This window comes from Procambarus clarkii, chromosome 5, assembly GCF_040958095.1.
Source record: "Procambarus clarkii isolate CNS0578487 chromosome 5, FALCON_Pclarkii_2.0, whole genome shotgun sequence".
In the NCBI taxonomy this organism is placed as follows: domain Eukaryota; kingdom Metazoa; phylum Arthropoda; class Malacostraca; order Decapoda; family Cambaridae; genus Procambarus; species Procambarus clarkii.
In genome coordinates this window covers 1,005,418-1,029,068 of record NC_091154.1, presented here as the reverse complement: position 1 = coordinate 1,029,068, position 23,651 = coordinate 1,005,418, and the positions used below count along the sequence as shown (strand labels likewise).

General features: G+C 44.6%; 2 protein-coding genes across 6 annotated transcripts in view; one reads left to right on the top strand and one right to left on the bottom strand.

Annotated features, from left to right (window-relative positions):
* Sf3b3 (splicing factor 3b subunit 3) overlaps window positions 1-21,161 on the bottom strand; it is a 44,685-nt gene extending 23,524 nt beyond the window's left edge. The window contains exons 1-11 of one of the 5 annotated variants that reach the window (XM_045752546.2): window positions 21,029-21,161; window positions 18,238-18,470; window positions 13,567-13,645; window positions 8,676-8,846; window positions 7,010-7,182; window positions 5,230-5,377; window positions 4,566-4,672; window positions 3,951-4,061; window positions 3,060-3,203; window positions 2,424-2,589; window positions 1,168-1,323 (exon numbers count right to left, since the gene is read on the bottom strand). In XM_045752546.2, coding sequence (XP_045608502.1) covers window positions 1,168-1,323; window positions 2,424-2,589; window positions 3,060-3,203; window positions 3,951-4,061; window positions 4,566-4,672; window positions 5,230-5,377; window positions 7,010-7,182; window positions 8,676-8,846; window positions 13,567-13,645; window positions 18,238-18,384 — 1,402 coding nt within the window. In that variant the 5' untranslated portion in view covers window positions 18,385-18,470; window positions 21,029-21,161. Of the gene's footprint in view, window positions 1-1,167; window positions 1,324-2,423; window positions 2,590-3,059; window positions 3,204-3,950; window positions 4,062-4,565; window positions 4,673-5,229; window positions 5,378-7,009; window positions 7,183-8,675; window positions 8,847-13,566; window positions 13,646-18,237; window positions 18,471-20,742; window positions 20,763-20,816; window positions 20,958-21,028 lie in introns of those variants that run through there. The other 4 variants (XM_045752538.2, XM_045752554.2, XM_069337861.1 and 1 more) reach the window with 4 other exon arrangements.
* Window positions 1-23,651, top strand: part of LOC138372420 (kynurenine 3-monooxygenase-like) — a 270,834-nt gene that overhangs the window by 182,888 nt on the left and 64,295 nt on the right. The window lies entirely within an intron of this gene.

Genomic DNA, 23,651 nt, shown 5'->3' with positions numbered 1-23,651 from the left:
TTCAAATCGTTATATGACGCAATACTGTGAAGACGGGACACCACAAGCGTAGCTCAACCTGGAACTACACTTCCATAATTACACAGTACAATCACAAGAAACTTCACGCCAGCCCACACACACACACACACACACACACACACACACACCAGCAGCACCATGAGAAGTAGAAACCACACCCCCAAGCATGTGATACCAAAATATGAATATGCATCCATATACGAACAAACACCACACAACATAAGAGGCAGGTAGCTGCAAGAAGTCAAGCACAAGTATACTCACTCACAGACTTACACAAGAGTCAAGCACAAGTATACTCACTCACAGACTTACACAAGAGTCAAGCACAAGTATACTCACTCACAGACTTACACAAGAGTCAAGCACAAGTATACTCATTCACAGACTTACACAAGAGTCAAGCACAAGTATACTCACTCACAGACTTACACAAGAGTCAAGCACAAGTATACTCACTCACAGACTTACACAAGAGTCAAGCACAAGTATACTCATTCACAGACTTACACAAGAGTCAAGCACAAGTATACTCATTCACAGACTTACACAAGAGTCAAGCACAAGTATACTCACTCACAGACTTACACAAGAGTCAAGCACAAGTATACTCACTCACAGACTTACACAAGAGTCAAGCACAAGTATACTCATTCACAGACTTACACAAGAGTCAAGCACAAGTATACTCATTCACAGACTTACACAAGAGTCAAGCACAAGTATACTCATTCACAGACTTACACAAGAAGTCAAGCATAAGAATTCTCTCTTATACAATCTAATATTTGTACAATAAATTTAGGTTACATTTCTCATCACTGTTGAGAGTCACGTCAGGCAGCAACCAGCTGCATCTAACAGCCTGGTTGACCAGACTACCAACCAGGAGGCCTGGTCAGAGACCGGGCCTCCTGGTTGTTGATCCCCAGAACTGAAAGACAGGGTAATGTAGCCTTCTCTCGTACAGTATTTAATCTGCCTCTTTCACACCAATCTATAACTTCCGATCACTTATGTACAAAATTCCTTCCACACGCATGTGGCGAGATGACGCTCAACCAGAAACAGTGGAAAACTGCTGTGAAAAATATTGCTTGAAATATTCAGAAGCAAGCATGTACACAATGACCATATGTCACAAACCTTCACTTCGCTTCCTGACGGTCCACACAGCAGTAGGGTTACCGGGCAGCTCCGACACGGCCATCTCGCTCACCTCCAGACCGTGACGCAACACCCGCAAGGATGACCGTGGGCCTCTTCCACACACTGTATACAGCTGGGGCGTATCTTCATTGGCTGTATGGAGATAACATAGATATCACTTCATGAATATTCACTATCCACGGCTATTCACTATCCAATATCCTCCCAGCAAACATAAGAAATACTAGTGTATTGCCTGAACAAAAGCAGACGTGTTCAAGAAAAAGTAAGACACATTCTTGCACAGTGCCAGACAATCCATGTTGTAATGGCTATGCTGACCTGAGGGCCATTCAACACCTCTCTCTCACAGTCAGGAAAGTTAATTACTTTCCTGGGTAAAACTAAAAATTTAATGATGGCTTTTACATGAGGTAAAAATCCATACACTACATAAACCCAAATCATTGTGTACCTATATATGTGTTTCAATAAGAATCCATCTATACAGTATGTGAGTATGCAACAAAGACATGGTTACTGATCAACCAGGCCGTAATTCATACATCAGGCTGCGAGCAGCCGCGTCCAACAACCTTGTTGACCAGTCCAGCAACGAGGAGGCCTAGTCGACGACTGGGCCGCGGGGTCGCTAAGCCCCGAAATCACCTCAAGGTAAGGTTACTTACCAAAACATTGTTTAAACAAAGTTCTGTACTGCACTCTGAACACGTGTATCCAGGCAAGGTTTGATTCTCAGCATCACCCCCCCCCCCAAAGGTACTCATCTTCTGCACCTGTCATTCACAAGACAACTCCAAAGGCATTAATTTTGTGTGCCATTTTCTTCACTGTAATCTACCACACATCATCTTGACCAGTCAATAAACCAGTCGACTAATGTTAACAAAGCCCTAACTAAACAAGTTCAGCGTGACTAATGTTACATAATTAACTACCGAGACAACCGAGTATATGAAAAGTAGCATTTGTGTGCAGATCTTTCATATGTTTGTCGAAATAAGTTTTCCCTCCATCCATGGACTGGAACATGAACATTCAGGCAAAGTTAACATACAAAACACAAGCCACGTGGCATTTTCTATCATCTCTGTAAGGTATGTCAACCCTGCCTTAACGTGTTGTGTGTACAGACAAAAAGAGCTTAATTTCACGATGCAACCGATGGTGTTAGCTCAAAAAGGCAAAATTAATTAGATTCTTGACGCGTAATATTTACAAAGTTCACTCACCCAAATCAGCAATCTGGCAGGCCATGATGGGGGAGAGGGAGTCAAGTTCATCGACCAGTACAAGATTCTGCAACTGTCTGGGAGCGTAGAAGAACGTATCCCCTTCTTCAAGTGGCATGGCCGAGCTGAATTCTGGCTCGTCGTCGTCGTCACCAAGATGAGCAATCTAAGGCAGAGACAATATGTCTAATCATAGGTATATATGTCTCCTCCTCCACTCCCCCCCCTACCCCAATGTAACACATCAATGAAGGGGTGGACAGATTTATTATTACCTCAACTCTCTCAACTACACACTCATTCCATTCCACATAAAAACATACTCTACACTCTATATATATGTAAGTACTGATTTATGTACTATAAGGTGCTACTTCATGCACCGCATATACATCATTAATAGACAATATTATTGGGTTAACCATCAATGTCTCTAGAATCCAATTCACTCTTGTTAACAAATTTACTCCTAACTAATCACTAATCATATGGTGGATTATAATATTTTCTGTGGAGTTTACACATTGCGGTTACTAACGCAGTAGTACGGGTTTCCCGTGGAGTTCCTACACCAAAATAATACCACTGTTTTGATTACATTACTTTAATTTCCTAATAAACCCCAGCCACCCTTACCTGGTATAGATAATGATTACCAAACTCTGATGCAACAAAGAGGAAACCCGTCTTGAGGACACACATGGCAGTTGCTGGCGGCACGGTGTCAAAATATTTGAGCTTGATCTCCGTCACGACGTCTTCGTCAGTTTCCAAGGTAATCTGAAAGAAATTTATATATTAAGTGGCAAACCTTTTTTTTTTGCATGATATGCACAAACAATACAGAATTTAAGTGGAAATTAAAACTTACATTCTCTTCCTTTCAAATACTTGAATCAATCGAGTTCAAATACCAAGTCTAGCTCAACAAATCCACATCTTGAGGTTATCTTGAGATGATTTCGGGGCTTTAGTGTCCCCGCGGCCCGGTCCTCGACCAGGCCTCCACCCCCAGGAAGCAGCCTGTGATAGCTGACTAACACCCAGGTACCTATTTTACTGCTAGGTAACAGGGGCATAGGGTGAAAGAAACTCTGCCCATTGTTTCTCGCCGGCGCCCGGGATCGAACCCGGGACCACAGGATCACAAGTCCAGCATGCTGTCCGCTTGGCCGACCGGCTCCCGGATATACTGTATCCGAATGGGCATAATCGCATGGGTGCCTAGAATGGGCCAATAGGCATGCTGCAGTTTACCTTAGTCTTCTGTACTATCATTCACAGTAATAAAGTGTCCAAACATATGGTAATAAACTGAAAAATGCATAAAACCTTAATCGTCTAGAAACCACAATGTTTCAGAAAGAGCCTAAATCGTAAATCTTTGGAGTAACAAGGTTCCACAATATTTCAAACTGAAGACTGATATTCTCCCTTCTCCGAAGTCATTGAAATGACAGAGGAGGCAGAAAGTTCATTCTTGTGTATTACAGGAAATGAGTTCCATCTTCAGTCCTCTCTCCTCACCTTGAAAATGTCTCCTTGCTCGGTCTGGGCCAGGAAAAAGAACATGGAGCGGGTCTTGTGGGTCGCTGCGCAGATGAAGATCATTCCTCGTTCCGGGTCGTCAAGGTCATTCTGGAAGACAACAGGTAGCATCACGTCAGAAAATGTAAATCAATGCGTCCACTTACCGAACCCAAAAACATGCACCACAGCAATAAATTTTACATCTGCCAAATTATCATGGCAAACACATTTCTATCTTCCCAATAATCAGGGATTTATGCAACTACTTACGAAACAAACATCTTCCCTCAATCACGGTGGCTTGGTTAACATTCATTAAACAGTTTATGAACTTCAAAATATCACGAGGCAAGGCTATTATTGATATAAACAGTCTCGTGGTGCTTCGGAATTCACCAACTAACAAATGTAAACAAAGCCACCGTGACTGAGTAAAGATGTACAGGTCTCGTACGTGGTTGTGTAAATGCTCGACAACTCCCGGCCCATTTTTCCTCTTGGTTAATTAAGCTAGTACTGCAACTATTTTCATGACAAAACACATTGTCCTAAGTCTCTCACAAGAAGCCAATAGAGGAAAATCATTCTCTACAAACATTCCACACGACGTACCCTTCTCCGAGGAATTGGACAACGGATATCAGGCTGGTCGCCCAAGTTCTTGTACGTGATGTAGTTTTCCGAGCAAACTAACACCCCAGATGGACCATCATTACCACCTGAAATGCACGCAAACAAAAATCCATATTAAGTATTAGCCAACAGTCTCCAAAAAACACTAACAGTTCCTAAATAGTCGTTCAATAACATATTTGCTAGATTTAAAAGCACAGCAAAATGTAATAAAATTTCTGCTAATACTCATATGTTTTAATATCTAATAGTATGTAGTCTAGACATTGACACGTCTAGAAATATTCAATATTCTTGTCAATACTGTATTCTAATAAAAAAATTTGCTATGAGGTTATCTTGAGAGGATTTCGGGGCTGAGCATTCCCACGGCCCGGTCCTCGACCAGGCCTCCTTTTTGTTACACATCCCTAGAAAGCAGCCCGTAGCAGCTGTAACTCCCGGGTACCTACTTCATTGCTAAGTGAACAGGAGACTCAGGGTGAACAAAACTGCCCATTTGTGCAGTAAATTCTTTTCACCAATATTATAACAAAAACAAAACATACTGTACAATCACTCATTGGTAACAGATGACAAAACGCAATACATCGATGCTCTTATCCTGTCACCAACACACACAACCGTGCCATCGTTTCGTTACCTGGAACGGAGATGAGGAAGTTTGCGTGTTCCTCCAGTGGCTCATGGTACTTCCTCACAACGTGATTCAGTCCAAGATCAAGCTCATAGAACGTAAGCGTTTGCTGCGTTCTGTGCACCGCCTCGCCTGTTGGATCTGTGTCAGCTTCCTGAGAAAGGGAGAGAATTCTGTCAATACATACATCCATGTTATGAGAATATAATGAGGCCGTATGATGGATTTGAACCCCACATCTCTAAACTTGCCAGGTGCCCGCATTACGACTTGTCCTATTTCAGGCCAGAAGTGTGTGTGCCAGAGTAGTCCAAAGATGTGGGTTCGACCTCATCAAACAGCCTGGATATTTACTCGGATACAGCACGTTCTCTCTCTTAAATCTATGCCCATTTTCACCTATATCTTGGTTATCTTAAGGTTAACCTCAAGATAACCTCAAGATATCTTGAGGTTAACCTCAAGATATCTTGAGATGACTTCGGGGCTTAGCGTCCCCGTGGCCCGATCCACGACCAGGCCTCCTTTTTGTTACACCTCCCCCCCCAAGCAGCCCGTAGCAGCTGTCTAACTCCCAGATACCTATTTACTGCTAGGTAATAGGGCCATCAGGGTGAAAGTAACTCTACCCATTTGTTTTCCGCCATCACTGGGGATCGAACCTGGAACCTCAGGACTGCGAATCCGAAGCACTGTCCACTAAGCTGTCAAGACCCCTTGGTCTTCATGTTTTACTGCTACACTTTCCTAAGCCATACATATATACATACACCTTCCCTATTGCCATATATATATATATATACACCTTCCCTATTGCCATATATATATATATATACACCTTCCCTATTGCCATATATATATATATATACACCTTCCCTATTGCCATATATTGCCTCCCTCTCCCACTCCTCTACGGTGAGCCCGTCACCATAGCCCGTGCTACATGGACATTTCGTTCCAAGTAGCTAAATGTATAATAACAACAACCACTCCTCCTCCCTATCACAACCATACTGGCATTCCTCTCAGTAATATATAATTCCAAAAGGCTCCTCTACTCAGTCCTGTTAAAGTTGAACCTCTGCTCAGGCCTCCACACTGGCATCACTCTCAGTCCTCACACGCTTACTTGTTGCTATTCTCGTGTAATGCTACACTCTTCCTTACTCGGTCCTCTTAAATTCTTAGCTCTAATAATCATTCACATATTGAAAGAAAGCATAGGAAAAAAGAAGACAGACAAATCACAGTGTAGTAATATGTAAAGTATATATGCAGTTACAGTATATGAATGTTCCTATACTTCATATGAACATTCTTATACTTTATATGCATATTCTTATACATTACTTTATATACATATTCCTATACTTCAACCTTCTCGTCGTTCACCACACACACTTTAAATTGACTTGTGGGTTGGGGTCTAGGGATTAATGTACCACACTTGTGGGTTGGGGGTCTAGGGATTATTGTACCCACACTTGTGGGTTGGGGGTCTAGGGATTATTGTACCCACACTTGTGGGTTGGGGGTCTAGGGATTATTGTACCCACACTTGTGGGTTGGGGGTCTAGGGATTATTGTACCACACTTGTGGGTTGGGGGTCTAGGGATTACTGTACCCACACTTGTGGGTTGGTGATCTAGGGGATTACTGTGCCCTCACTTGTGGGAACTAAAGTACATTATACCCTCATTTTGGACTCTCCTCAAGGCGTTCCTCTCACTCTCAATCATACGAACTTGGCTCATGAAATCACCTTTCGGTTATATAAGGACTCACCTCATAGTCAATCTCTAAGCACGCAAACAGAGGATTTTCAAAGCCAACATCAACGCCAACGGTGTGATACACGAGCGTGTTGCTCTTGTGGGCCTCCAGGGGCGACGAGATGGTGAGTCTGGCTGCAGCATCTCGGTTGAGGATGTACACCAGCTTCTGCTTCTCGACGGCCCCTGGGAAAAGAACGCCAACATCAGCCCTTGAAATGCATACAGGATATATCAAACATTATGTCTATCATTGACCTGCTGCATGGGTAACAGCTTCTCCCCCATATCAACCTACCCTGGCTTTGCGCCCTGGAGAGGTCACACCAGACCTACAACTAGAGCGCAACTCCATAGTCTCCCGAGACTGATGGATGCCTACTAATGTCTATGCAAACAAAAATAATAGTTTTTGTTTTCCTATACTGTTAAAATCCATGCTATGAGCAAAGGAAAAATTATGAGTTTTTTTAACTTTTCAAGAGTTGTCATCTGCTCAAAATGCCTGAACATTTCACTGACGACTGTAGTCATCCTTTTCAACGTCATGTCAACTAACTTTAACTCGCCTTTTTATTTTATTTGGTTTTATTGCATTTTTTAAACTACCATGAAAAAGTACAACTCTTTAGCTTAAAAGAACGATACCAAATTGAACATCTTACCATGCATAGTAACTTCACAGTATGCGTTGGAAGTAAACAATATCGCTTAAGCGATTTGCGTTTGACCCAAGACACTGGTAGTGCCCAAAATTGGTAAGGGACAAAAATGTGAAAAGGTTAATATGATATGTGCACTTCAAGGGTTAAGGTTTCCAACATTCCCTGGTCTGGGATGAACAGAAAGGTGTGTGATTTGTTCAGTGTTCACAAGTAAACACCCTCATAGGTCACGCAAGGCAATTCCGAGGAGATTATTTTTCTACTTGAATTTGTATCTTCCCTACACTTGACATTAATATTTAATGCTAATTTATATACTGATGATGTTGGGGTAATGATGCCATGACATGGGAGCTGTGTATGGCTTTCCAACTATGGAGTAGCCAAGGGTATGGTTGCGACCATGGACACGATCCATCACATGTGGCGTTCTGCCTCCAAAATGACTTGAGAATAATAGATGGATGCCCAGGGCAATTACCTCTAGCTGGAAAAACATTGTAAGACCAATAGAATAGAATCTAATGATAAAGGTGAAAAATTCTTTGGCAAATATGACACGTATCTTGAGGTTATCTTGAGATGAATTTGGGGCTTAGCGTCCCCCGCGGCCCAGTCCTCAACCAGGCCCCCTTTTTGTTAGCAAGGGATGAGGAGCCATTCAATACTTGTGCTAGTGAAGTGGCCGACAGTACAAAAAAACACCCCGACCACCTTACCCACTTACCCACATCTCTTGACTGCGACTGTGGGGTATAACTATATTTCCCCGACAGTACTGTACCTTTAATTTAGATTTGCGCGAGTTTGGCTTTATATAAGTTTACCAGGAACACTAGTTCCGTGCAAGCAGAAGATTACCTGTATACGACTTAGTCCCATCACCTTCAATTATAAGAGTTATAGAAGACTGTGTCAAGGTACACAAAGCTGGCTGTATCTTGTGCACCTTTTAAAAAACTTTAAACCGCCAAGCTAAAATACTTTAGCGTGGCTGTTAAAACAGGGACTTACCAATCATGACAGCTCTTCCCTTAGGGTCAATGGCCAGGTACTGTCCAGGGACGATACGTCGACACCCGCTCTTGCCGAAGGTCTCCATGTGGATTCTCTCGAACTGGTTCTTGGCCTGATTGTACTCCAAGATGGTAATTCGTCCAGAATCAGAGCCAACAACAACATAGTCTGAAAAAAGTAAATTAATCTCACACACTAAATCAGTGATCGGTACAAAAATAATCAGTCTTCACTTCAGTAAAGTTACGGACAAAGTTTACTTTCATGTTTTAGTCACATACAGTTCAGTTCATGCTAAAAAAAAGAGGGAAAACAGAACAGTGGAACACATGTGGAGGGTGTCAAGTCAGTTGGGCACACATTACAGCAGAGGTGCTGGGAGCCACCTCCATACAAAGCTACGAGGCAGGACCCTACAGCTAGAGCTCACTACTCTGAAGAGGTAGTCCAACCACTTGAGCTGGACGGTAGAACAATGGTCTCACATCATGCAGGCCAGTGTTCAATTCCTCAACTGTCCAAGGTGCTGGGCACCATTCCTTCCTCCCCGTCTCATCCCTAATCCTTATCCTGGCCACTTCCAAGTGCTATATAGTTGTAAAGGATTGGCACTTTCCCCCGATGATTCCTCCCACCCTCTGAAGAGGTAGACATTGTAAAGAAGACTAGGCGACTAGTCGGCCCATAAACGCACGTGAGCCTTTATGAGAGTATGAAACCTTAATTAACATATACTAGAAAAGTGAAGAGTATGGGCTGGCATGATTGAAGTAAACAAACAGATGAAAGAATATAACAAAGAGGGGTATAAGTAAGGTATTAAATATATCAGCGCACAACAGAACGCAAAACAATAGATACAAAATAGATAAGCCTAAATTCAGGAAAGACCCAGATAAATACTGGTTGTTAATTTATAGAACGAATTACCAGATCACTTAATAGACGCTTGACAGCTCAACTGTTTCCGGAGCAGGTCTAACATGTGTAAGAATAAGTCTGGAGTGGACATTAATAGGAACTGCCTGTAATGGGCCTATAGGCCTTCTGCAGTTTAATTTTTTTTCATGTTCATATACGTACAAACCACACATAGAAGTATGAGAGAGACCAGATTAACTCCCAGGTTAATAATAATACAAGGAGGTCAACACCACCAACATGAAGGCTGGGAGGGAGCTGAGAAACATACAAGGAGGCCAACACCAGCAACATGAAGGCTGGGAGGGAGCTGAGAAACATACAAGGAGGCCAACACCACCAACATGAAGGCTGGGAGGGAGCTGAGAAACATACAAGGTCAACACCACCAACATGAAGGCTGGGAGGGAGCTGAGAAACATACAAGGAGGCCAACACCACCAACATGAAGGCTGGGAGGCAGCTGAGAAACATACAAGGAGGCCAACACCACCAACATGAAGGCTGGGAGGGAGCTGAGAAACATACAAGGAGGCCAACACCACCAACATGAAGGCTGGGAGGCAGCTGAGAAACATACAAGGAGGCCAACACCACCAACATGAAGGCTGGGAGGGAGCTGAGAAACATACAAGGTCAACACCACCAACATGAAGGCTGGGAGAGAGCTGAGAAACATACAACGAGGCCAACACCACCAACATGAAGGCTGGGAGGGAGCTGAGAAACATACAAGGTCAACACCACCAACATGAAGGCTGGGAGAGAGCTGAGAAACATACAACGAGGCCAACACCACCAACATAAAGGCTTGGGAGAGAGCTGAGAAACATACAAGGAGGCCAACACCACCAACATGAAGGCTGGGAGGGAGCTGAGAAACATACAAGGAGGTCAACACCACCAACATGAAGGCTGGGAGGGAGCTGAGAAACATACAAGGTCAACACCACCAACATGAAGGCTGGGAGGCAGCTGAGAAACATACAAGGAGGCCAACACCACCAACATGAAGGCTGGGAGGGAGCTGAGAAACAAACCAGGCACTACAGAGGGCCAGAAATAAGACCTCTAGAGAGAGAGAAGAGAAGCAGAGAGGCAGCATGGAAGTATAATACTGGCAAAACCCATCAATCAAGGTTCCAGAAGATGAAATCAACAAGAAACCATCTTGTTATATTAAAAAAAGGTCTTATAAAAAAGTGACAGGAAGGTTTGTGAAGAACAGAACAGGAGACTGCAAGAGATCTTCAAGTAGCTCGAGCCCCGAGTGCATCATCCTCGCTTGCCAGGACCTTCAACACCTCCGTCCCCATGCGTCCGACACCTCCGCCCCCGTGCGTCCGACACCTCCGCCCCCGTGCGTCCCACACCTCCACCCCCGTGCGTCCCACACCTCCGCCCCCGTGCGTCCCACACCTCCGCCCCCGTGCGTCCGACACCTCCGCCCCCGTGCGTCCGACACCTCCGCCCCCGTGCGTCCGACACCTCCGCCCCCGTGCGTCCGACACCTCCGCCCCCGTGCGTCCCACACCTCCGCCCCCGTGCGTCCGACACCTCCGCCCCCGTGCGTGCGACACCTCCGCCCCCGTGCGTGCGACACCTCCGCCCCCGTGCGTCCGACACCTCCGCCCCCGTGTGTCCCACACCTCCGCCCCCGTGCGTCCCACACCTCCGCCCCCGTGCGTCCCACACCTCCGCCCCCGTGCGTCCCACACCTCCGCCCCCGTGCGTCCCACACCTCCGCCCCCGTGCGTCCGACACCTCCGCCCCCGTGCGTCCGACACCTCCATCCCCGTACGTCCGACACCGCCGTCCCCGTACGTCCGACACCTCCGTCCCCGTACGTCCGACACCTCTGTCCCCGTACGTCCGACACCTGTCCCCGTACGTCCGACACCTACGTCCCTGTACGTCCGACACCTCCGTCCCCATACGTCTGACACCTACGTCCCCGTGCGTCTGACACCTCCGTCCCCGTACGTCTGACACCTCCGTCCCCATACGTCTGACACCTCCATCCCCGTATGTCCGACACCTACGTCCCCGTACGTCCGACACCTCCGTCCCTGTACGTCCGACACCTCCGTCCCCATACGTCTGACACCTCCATCCCCGTACGTCTGACACCTCCTTCCCCGTACGTCTGACACCTACGTCAATGTATGTCCGACACCTCCGTCCCCGTACGTCCGACACCTCCGTCCCCGTACAGTACGTCCGACACCTCCGTCCCCATAAGTCTGACACCTCCATCCCCGTACGTCTGACACCTACGTCCCCGTACGTCCGACACCTCCGTCCCCGTACGTCCGACACCTCCGTCCCCGTACAGTACGTCCGACACCTCCGTCCCCATAAGTCTGACAACTCCATCCCCGTACGTCTGACACCTACGTCCCCGTACGTCCGACACCTCCGTCCCCGTACGTCCGACACCTCCGTCCCCATAAGTCTGACACCTCCATCCCCGTACGTCTGACACCTCCATCCCCGTACGTCTGACACCTACGTCCCCGTACGTCCGACACCTCCGTCCCCATAAGTCTGACACCTCCATCCCCGTACGTCTGACACCTCCATCCCCATACGTCTGACACCTACGTCCCCATACATCTGACTCATAAACTAGATGATAAGATAGAGTAGCTGACAGATAGTCAACTGGATTACAGAGGATTTAACAAACACAAAACAGAAATTGCTTGTGAAAGAGTTGAAGATTAACCCTTAAACAGCTCCGGTAATTCAAAGTCCTACATTGTAGTGCGCAGGTCAAGTCACAAAACTAATTTAAAAACAACAATTTGTCAAATCAAGTACAAGAGGTAATTATAGAAAATGACCAGAGCCATTTAAGGGCTACGTAAACTTTCAGTTTAAATACACCGAGAGGGTGGGTTATACTCCCGCCTACCCAGAGATCAGAGATAACATCAGCGGCATATGCCACGTTGGCTAACATAAGAACTACCTTTAGAAACTTGTGTAAGGAATCCTTCAGAACTTTGTATACCACATATGTCAGACCAATCCTGGAGTATGCAGCCCCAGCATGGAGTCCATATCAAGTGAAGCATAAGACTTAGCTGAAAAAGGTTCAATGGTTTGCCACCAGACTAGTACCTGAGCTGAGAGGTATGAGCTACGAGGAGAGACTACGGGAATTAAACCTCACGTCACTGGGAGACAGAAGAGTTAGAGGGAGACATGATCACCACATATAAGATTCTCAGAGGAATTGATAAGGTAGATAAAGACAGACTATTTACCACAAGGGGCACATGCACTAGGGGACACAGGTGGAAACTGAGTGCCCAAATGAGCCATAGAGACGTTAGAAAGAATTTTTTTCATTTTCAGAGTAGTAGACAAATGGAATGCATTAGGAAGTGATGTGGTGGAGGCTGACTCCATACACAGCTTCAAGTGTAGATATGATAGAGCCCAATAGGCTCAGGAACCTGGACATTAGTTGGTTGACAGTTGAGAGGCGGGACCAAAGAGCCAGAGCTCAACCCCCGCAAGAACAATTAGGTAAGTACACACACACACACACCTGAGGGTCTGGCTTGAAGTGGCCCGCAGGCCTACATATCCACTACGAACCCGGTTGGTCCGGCACTTCTTGCAGGAACAAGAACATTTTCTTTTGAAAATGTCCACTTTTGTACCTCTCCAAGGACCTATAGGACCGTGTTACCACAAGTCAAGCCTGACCCTGGGCTGAGCTTGGGGAGTAGAACTATTCCCAGAACCCACTCCAGGTATGTTACGGGCTCACCATAGCCCGTGCTACTTGGAACTTTGTTCCAGGTAGCGAATCTTTAACAACAACAACATTCCAGGTATATTGCAGGAATACTCTGGGAAACATGTCCATGAATAACAATAAGAGACACAACCGCACATCTACATCTACAATCGTCATCAAAACAGAGATATTGGTAAGCTGCTTAAGACGTACCTTTATTGCCTCCAGTCAGTCTGAAGGCCATCAGCGAGCGGATCACCCCAAATATGTCCGTCGTCAGAATGGTATGAACCTGCAAGATACTGTATGTCATTTCTTCAATAACAACTACAAGGACGTTCTTAATGTTGTGACTACAATTGTTTTTCCTGCCGAGACAGCGTTGCACTGTTTATGATAACTGCAGTCAGAGGGCTTTAATTCCTTTCATCATAACAAAAGAAAACAACACTTGTGTATAATTAAGGGGTAACTACTGCATCCAAAGACCCAGTCCAAAAACTGGTGTCAGTTTTTATTGTTTAATTTATATGAAATTCTGTATATACAGTATATGATAGGGTAAAGAGAAATGACATTTTGAATGTTAATTTGAAACAAACATTTATAAAGAATTAAAACTTTTGTTAGATTATTTCACAACTCCACACAGTATATGTAAGGACCCCCTTGATGACATAATGCAGCAGACGCAGCATTTATGCTCACAAGAGAGCTATGGACCGCTATATAATTATAAATGCACTCTGGCTTGTAGTCCAGGAATTCTACCTCCTATGATTCTCTTCAAATGTACAAAAGGAATCACATTACCATGATGCATCACGGAGAAAGTCAGTAGGAATCCTCCTCACGGCTCTTATTTTCTCACCGATACATCACATTAATGTGCTTTCTTTGTGCATTTGAAGTGCAGGAGGTTATCTCCAGATTATTTCAGGGTTTAGCGTCCCCGTGGCCCGGTCCTCGACCAGGCCTTTTCTATACACCCCCCCCAGGAAGCAGCCCATAGCAGCTGTCTAACTGCCAGGTACCTATTTACTACTAGATGAACAGGGGCATCAGGGTGAAAGAAACTGCCCATTTGTTTCCGCCTCCACCGGGAATCGAACCCCGGAACCTCAGGACTACGAATCCTGAGCGCTGTCCACTCAGCTGTCAGGCCCCTTTGGAGATCTGAGGTTGTAGGAGGTTAAATTCCTACACTACAAGCCAGGGTGCATGGGAAGGGGGAGGGAGGGGAGGAAGGGGCAGTGTGTGAAACCCTGATTAGGCTTCTGTGGGAACCTCAGGAACCCTAGAGGATTCAGCTGAATCCCAGGTTGCGATGCTTTTGACCATGCCGTGGTGTAGTGGTCTAGAGCATTTGCTTGGGTTTAATGCATAGGTTTAAATCCTCATGGATCCTACTGATTTTCTCCATATTAGAAAGTTACATCTGCAGCCAAGACTCTTTATACAAGTCTTCTACAGGTTGGTGAAGTGAATCCCAAGAGTTAGGAACCTCCCATGTGGAGATGTTACAAAGAAAAAAGAAAAAAAAAAGTAATTTCTGTTGCCTAATAATGAGTAGAGTAAGGGGGGGTGACATCATAAGGGGGGGTGACATCATAAGGGGGGGTGACATCATAAGGGGGGGTGACATCATAAGGGGGGGTGACATCATAAGGGGGGGTGACATCATAAGGGGGGGTGACATCATAAGGGGGGGTGACATCATAAGGGGGGGTGACATCATAAGGGGGGGTGACATAACTGAAGTATACAAATGGATGAAAGGGTATAAGAAGAGGGATATAAATATGTTACCTATGAAGTAAATCAATACAAAATATCAACAAATTGTAATTTTAGATTCAGAGAAACTCGAGTAAATAATAATTAGGGAAACATGGTTATTGGTCAGTGCAACCAACTACCAGGTGACACACACTAGATGTGCTATCACTGGATTACCTTTAAGAGAAGGTTACACACACACACACCAGTTTGGTTGTGTATAACTACTAGCTTGGTCTCACATGGGCCAATAGGCCTTCTACAGTTACCGTCATTCTTAAGTCATCATTTGGCTCAACAGCAGCACTCCTCAGAGGGGGTTTGCCGAGTAACGGCACAGAAACGTGACTTTGATCAATGTCACAGACCAACTTTTAGCACCAAAAACAACTACCCTGCCACTATTTTTTGTGCCGGGTCTACAACCACGTTAACTCGCTCGACTGCCAAATGATTGTGTAACATTTGGTGCATGGTTGGGCAAGATGTGTTATCACAGTGTCCATTACCACGGTGTGGGGGACCAATGACCCTTTATCACAAGCACGCCCCACACCTGGGCTCACGGGTACGACTTGGCAGCCTGGGGGGCACTGTGAACCTATAGGCCGTCACAGCTGACGAGATCAACACATGCATGGAAGCAGTTCCTCACCCGTCACATCATTTTCAAACAGCATGTCTTACAGGATACATTATCCTCTATGTTATCACATACGTGTCCCCTTCATGTGTCCTCTACTCCAGCTATTAACAATAACCTCGTCAATCTCTAACAAAATTAAACATTTCAATAGCAGCAAGTGGTTTTTAATGCAAATTTGCACCTCTAGAAATGTAGATTATGGCGTATAAAGATCAGTAACTTTGTGTATCAGGTGTCTAAAACTAACATTTCATAGCACTGACCAGAAAACACAAGTGAAATATAAAGCCCACCAGGAACATCACGTAGTCCCTTAAACGTATGGTAATTCCAAAATAATAAAAAATGTTGGAGGTACTTTTTTTTTATTAATAGGGTATGTTAACCTTCGGTGAGTCGATAACTAATGATACCAGATATATACCCCAAAATGCCCATGTCATCTCATGTTTAGATAGTTCACACTTGACAGAGACAGGTGTGAACAGATTATCTGGAGCAAAATGATAAGAAATCAAAGGTGACAATTACCAAATATATTATCAGCCAGGCTAGATAGGGCACTCAAGTGCCAAGCAATGAGAAGGTTAGAAACTAACGAATTATTGAAAATTTCAAACTCCTCCTTTAATAATTTATCTTTATTCAAACCGCTTTACAGTACTCCCTTTAACAACCGTCCTTTACTATGGGGATAGTCTTCTGTACTCTCTCATCCAGGCACCACAAATGCTTTATTAAAGTGTCCCAAGGACCTATAATAAATAGTAAGTCGGAGAGGAGGCATCACGCTGGAGGAATGTAACAAGTGGGGTCCTACAGGGCTGTCCTGGGACCCCTGCTCTTCCTAATTTATGTGAATGACCAGTCATCCTAATTAACGCTCAAATCATGTTAAAACTTGTGACTGCTAGAAGGACCTCAAGACATGAATACTCCACTACCATGTTTTTCCAGAGAAATTATTTTGGGAAGTCGATATTTTTCTTTCTCAGAGGTAGCAGATGATTAGAGCTTTCAACCAGTGTTTTGAGTGAATCTCAAGGACCATAACATGAGGTGCCTCATATGGGCCAATAGGAGCTGCCTTGTACAGACCAATTAGAGCTGCCTCGTATGGACCAATTGGAGCTGCCTCGTATGGACCAATTGGAGCTGCCTCGTATGGACCAATTGGAGCTGCCTCGTATGGACCAATTGGAGCTGCCTCGTATGGACCAATTGGAGCTGCCTCGTATGAACCAATTGGAGCTGCCTCGTATGAACCAATTGGAGCTGCCTAGTATCAACAAATAGACCTTCTGCTACATCCTTAATTCTTATATTCGCTTCTTAAATTCTCATGTTGTCATGTTATTATAGTTTAATTCTCATGTTGTCATGTTCTTACAGCACATGCACCAAAGAGCCGAAGCTTAACCTCCTGCAAGCACAACGATGCGAGTACCAGCAATGATAAAGGTCTCCTGACGGACTGGATATGTTTGTGAATAATAAGGATGATGAGAAAAATCCACTGAATTCCTCATTGATATCACATTAGTGTGATTTGTGTGTGAAAATAATGATGATAGTATACAAGTGTAATAGTGTAATATTAGTATACAACTACTGTACCTAGAGCAGCAGTCGCCAACCTCTTGGAGCTCATGGTTCACCTAATTCAGAATTTTAAATCCCACAGACCACCTAATGTGAATCCTGCAGTCCACCAAACAAGAAATGATAGTTATTATAGTCAAACTATTTGAAGCCATTAAAATTAAATATAACAGTTAAAAAATACAATAGTTACATACAATATACAAAAAAATTGCCTCGCAGACCACCGGTTGGTGACCACTGACCTAGAGCATACTTGAAGGGATGGGGGGGGGGGCAGGGGTTGTGACTTCATCTACGCCCCGAGCTTGGCCTGGAACCAGGCTCGACTTGCACTAACTTGGACCAACAGACCAATACTGCTTGGAGCAGCCCGAAACCTTCATATCCACTACAACCCGGTTGGTCCGGCACTTCATGCAGGAAATTATCTAAAGATTTCTTGAAGATATCCATCTTGGTTTCTGCAATACAGTATTTCTAATGCTTGCTGGGAGGGTATTGAACAGCCGTGGACCTCTGATGTTCAGACAGTGCTCTTTGATTGTGCATATGGCACCTCTACTCCCCACTGGTTCTATTCTGCATTTCCTTCCATACCTTTCGCTCCAGTATGTCATTCTACTGTTCAAATCTGAGATGTGGCCTTTCAGTATCTTCCATGTATATATTATTTGATACCTTTCTCGTCTCCTTTCCAGAGTGTACATTTTGAGAGCTTTGAGAGCTTTGAGAACTATAATAATGATGAGAATGATATATTACAGAGGAAAGTGTGATGAGAATACAGTACAGCGTAGTATATTACTGAGGAAATAGTCGATTCGTGCCAATGCAACATACGAGACAGTTCTCACCTTGCCAGTGTTGGGATCGGGACGGAGGAGCTCCAATGAGCGTCCCCGAGACACCACCAGTTCCTGGGTGCGTGTGCCGGAGAAGTTGCCATGGACGGCATGAGTGATTCCCGAAGCACGCTGCAAGGTAAGGTTGTAGAGATGCATCTTGCCTGCCGCTGAGACAGCAGGCCAACTGCCACCTTCACTTCTGAAGCTCCCAGCCCACCAGTGCTCACCTTGATATATTTACTCTGGAAACAAAACAAGACAATTATTAGTATAGTACTATAATTATCCCATTCCCACTTTCAATGGGAAGGGAAGAGCCCTTTACAAATAAATATTAATAACAAAACAAAACAAGATAATTGTACTATGATGTAGACGAAAAGCAACTTTCTGGAAATGTCACTTGGGTGTCATGAAATGTCACATCAACCAGGCTGTGACTCATATGTCAGACTGCGAGTAGCCGCATCCAACAGCCTGATTGACCAGTTCAGCAAGGGAGGCCTGGGCAAGGACCGGGCCGAGAGGATCGGGCTGCGGGGTCCGGGCCAAGGGGATCGGGCTGCGGGGACTGGGCCGCGGGGACCCGGCTGCGGGGACCCGGCCGCGGGGACCCGGCCGCGGGGACCCGGCCGCGGGGACTCTAAAGCCCTGAAACCATCACAAGGTGATCACAAGGTTATTCACTTCAGCACTGTCCTGTTCTCCCCAGGACCAAGACTAAATATAATCAGGCAGGTTGACATTTTGTCCTGGCACCTGAATTGTACCTGGAGTGGATTCCGAGAGTTGTTCTGCTCCTCAAGCCCAGCCTGAGGCCAGGCTCCACTTGTGAGAGCATACCGTGAATCTTCTCAAACATACCCACTGACCCATAGGAACTACTGGGACAAGGACAAAATTGGAGAAGACTATCCAGCCTGGAACACCTAATAATGACACACTAATGAGCATTATATAATAATAATGACCATATAATTAGGCATTAATGTGCACCGATGAGTTTGTTAGTAACAGCTAGCTAGTGCAGGTGACAACTAGCGCCAAATGTGACCAGATAACAGCACCTATGTTCCAACAGGGTCGCCAGGCACTGCCCACCTCACCTTTCACCCGACCACACAAAACACACAGAAAAAACTCGGGACAAAAACCGAGAGGCTTAGGGTGTAGTTCTTAAGGACATTAAATGCCTCGGTAACCTTCTCCACCACCACTCACAGGAGGAGTATACCTGTGACCAGGATTCACCAACCATTTCTCACTCCATTTCAGAAACATTTGCATCTTTCTCGATCATGGCGGCTTATCCTGTACGTATTTAAGTTTACAATCTTCAAAACATTGCCAAGTCATAAAATACAATGTTGTTGTTTAATTCTTTCATTAAACCTAGTTAACCTGACATAGCTGAATCAATCAACAATGCCTAGCCTAGTTCAGCCTAACTTTACAATACACAGAATTAAAAAAACTGAAAAAGCTATGTAGCAAATGGCTATAAATGATACAATCCAACGCAGGTTATTTTATACACAAGGAAGTTTATAGACGAATTGTTAAGTTTTTGTACAATTTATGTTACCTAACCTAACCAACCCAATCTAATCCATCCTAACGATACATAAAGCTGCAACAGTTAGAAAGTGACAACTATGCAACATTCCTCGCCAATGGGGCACAGTTGTAACAAAGGGAAGGGAACTATCAGGGGGAAAGCGCTAAGCCATTACGACTATATAGCACTGGTCAGGATAAGGATTTGGGATGGGACGGGGGAAGGAATGGTGCCCAATCACTTGGACAGTCAGAGATTGAACGCCGACCTGCATGAAGCAAGACCGTCTCTCTCTACCGTCCACCCTAAGTGGTTGGGCAGTCAAAACAAAGCAATTTCCAAAATTCTCAAGACACACAGCTCACTTGGCCGAGGAAACTTTTAAAACCCGCTTGTGAGGACACGAGTCACATCGTACACACCACAATTCACGGCCGACCTGTAAACCCAGCCTAACCTTACCCTTCCTGGACTTCCACACAAACTAACGCGCCAACCTTAAGTTAGCGTAAGCTAACTTAACAATGGAATGATTTTGGTGAGAACATGAATTTCATGAAAATGTTTGGCCACTATTTGACAATGCCAGTCAAATTGTGCGCCAGCAAGCTGGGGACCCATACTTTAGGGACACAAACCCCTGTGAGACTTATTGAGGTCCTTCCTAGCCTACCTGACCTTCTCCACGATGCAACACCACAAAACAGCTACTTTAATCCCGGGGACTTATGAAACTGCCGTGTGAACAGCGGCATCAGGTGAAAGAAAATGCTTCCCCCCCCCAACACGAGGATAGATCCCCCCCCCCCCCACACACACACACAACGTGTCTTGTCATTACTGCCTTTCACGCCCTCCTGCCGCCCTCACCACCACAACATTATCCTCCATTACCCGCCAATTGCATCAATGTTTGTGGTGGGAACAACGCGCAGTTTAGCGCCAGATAAAATTACCCAACCACCAAGTCGTTTCCCGCCATAACCCGGCGCTTTATTCCCGCTAACGACGCTCACACAGGCGCCATTACCAGCACGACACACCCACTACGTCCTCCTGGACCTCAGGGCTCACCAGCCAGCGGGAAAATCACGGAAAAAGCAGATTTAGGAACGCGGCCGCCCGACCCAAACACCATAAAAACATTGACTGGCAACCCGACCCGAGACAGACGCCGGCAATTCATTTGTTTTTTCCTCCATTTTACACCAAGTGTGAAGCCATTATTAAGGCGCCAATCACCTGTTTTCTCGCTGTTTTAATTATCTGCATAAGTCAACCTGGGAAATAATGACGGATGACACGGATGACTCGAGATAAATATTAGCCAACTGGTTTGGCTGTTGTTGTTGTTGTTGTTGTTGTTTACAACACCAAAAACAAATGAATGACGCCATCCGTCTCAGGTTGAACAATTCAAAAAATAATAATAAAATAATTACATAATTATATTTATTCATTTATTTATTTATTTATATACAAGAAGGTACATTGGGTTTATGAAAGTATATAGCATTGATGTTTTTACATTCTTGTAAACCCACTAACACGCATAAGGCTTACCACAACGATTTTACCTGAATTTACCTGAGGGTTACTAACTAGTGGTCTCGACGAGAACATATCCTTATAACGACCATATATATATATATATATATATATATATATCCATATAACGACCATATATATATATATATATATATATATATATATATATATATATATCCATATAACGAGGAGAGTAGACAAGCCGACGGCTTGTCAAACGTCTCTTCACTGCCACATACAAAATATAGCTACAAAAAACAAGTTTATAAAACAGTTGGCATTCTTTCTAAAAAAAAAATCAGGTATTAATTTACCTCGCCCGTCCCTGGTAATTATCTATTACTCTCATGTATCCTTATTCTGTCTTCAATACATTGTGTTCACGGTACTTAGTGATAATTACTCTCCAATGTTCTGTGGCCATTTCTCTTGTAATATTCACCGGTGTAATTGTCAGTTTTTGGTTATTTTCCTTCAGTTCATTTTTGCTTTTGATCACAATTAGTTTTTTTTAAGTCCTTAGTTAAATTCCTGACATCATGGGAGGAAACGCTGTAGTATGAGTGACTTTAGGCATGGTGCTCCACCTGCCTATATAGCCAACATTCTTCTCGTATCCTATGTTGTATAAACATGTATCATTGCCTAAATAAAAATCATCATCATAAGATGAGGATACCTCAGAGGTTCATTTTGGGGCCAGCCCTTTTGTCATATACTGTACATCAATGATAATATTACAAACCACATTACCAATTTTTTTTATTACAAACTACATCATCATATCTGCACATGACACCAAGATCTATGGTAACGTTGCAAGTGAAAATGATATGGAGATCTCTGAGATTTCCAAGTGAACTCCACCAATGTTCAGATTTGTAACTTTTTCATGTTTGTGATATGCAAGACCTTGCATGTATGGGGGGCATAACAATGCACAGTAATATATTAACAATAACACCATGCAGCGGACTCATGAAGGAAAAGGCCTAGGAGGTAGAATACATCAAAATTAAACAAAAAATCAAATGTTTATTAAGGTAAAGTACATACATACAAACAAGGTGAGATACAAACATTGATGGATTTATAGATTTGCTTTCCAAAACAAAATAAAAGAATCAGCCGTCTGTCGGCAGCTTCACAGGAGACATCTCCCGTCACGCAGGGTGCAATCGCACCTCCACAGATCTCCAGTTTCAGCTCTTGATACTGGTAATGGCTCAAAAGGGCCACCACTTACGGGCTATTCATGCCCGTGCCACCTTTTGGGTGGCTTAATCTTCATCAATCAATCGTCGTCGTCGGTGTTTCTTCCAAGCTGCACGCTTACAGCGGACAGCCCGAGTACAGTCCGCTATCCACCAGGGAACGCATTTCCTCGTGCCCCGGAAGGCAGAGCAAGGAATAGAGCGGAGGGCACGAGGAAGAGGCAGAGAGGAGGTCAGAGAGAGTAGCACGGAGGGTGAATAGGCACCAGTCAGCCTTGGCAAACTGCCACCTAGGGAAGGAAAGGGAAGGGTGGAAAGAGAAAAAGGAAACGAGGATAGGGAAATGATCACTGTTATGGAGGTCATCAAGAACCCGCCACGTGAGATCTAAGTAAAGGGACGACGAGCAGAGAGAAAGATCAAGACAGGAAAGGGTGTGAGTTCTAGAGTTCACATGAGTGGGCTCACCAGAATTCAGAAGAGATAGAGAAGAAGCGAGGACGAATGGTTCGAGAAGACGGCCTCGGGTGTTTGTCAGAACATCACCCCAGAGGTAAATGTCGACAGTTGAAATCACCCAAAAGGAGCACCGACTCTGGCAAGGAGTCCAGGAGGATCAGGAAGGGAAAGCGGGACATTTGGGGGGAGATAAATAGAACATACTGTATACCATTTACCCACAAAAACACGGGCAGCAGAACAATGGATAGGGGATGGAAGAAGTAGGGGGACGAAGGGAATATCAGAACGAATTAAGAGAGCAGTAGAGTTATGGGCCCCAGCAAGAGCTAGGGGGGGCAGGAGAAAGAAAGTAGTAGTAGTAGTAATTATCAAAAGAAGGCACCAAACCGGGAAAGCTTTGTAGCACCATCAAATGTGCGGAATAATCAGAGGGCGCTAAATATCACCAAGGATGCCAGTACAAGAACAAACGCACAAGGTGAACGATATCAAAAGTGTTCGATTCACCAAGAATTCTACCGAGTCTGCTGCGAAAACAATTCAAATCAATATTTTAATTTTATTCAATGCATAATTATTAATTACATTCTTACAAAACCATCTTAATATTTGTTGGTGCAGTATATGGTACAATGTAGATG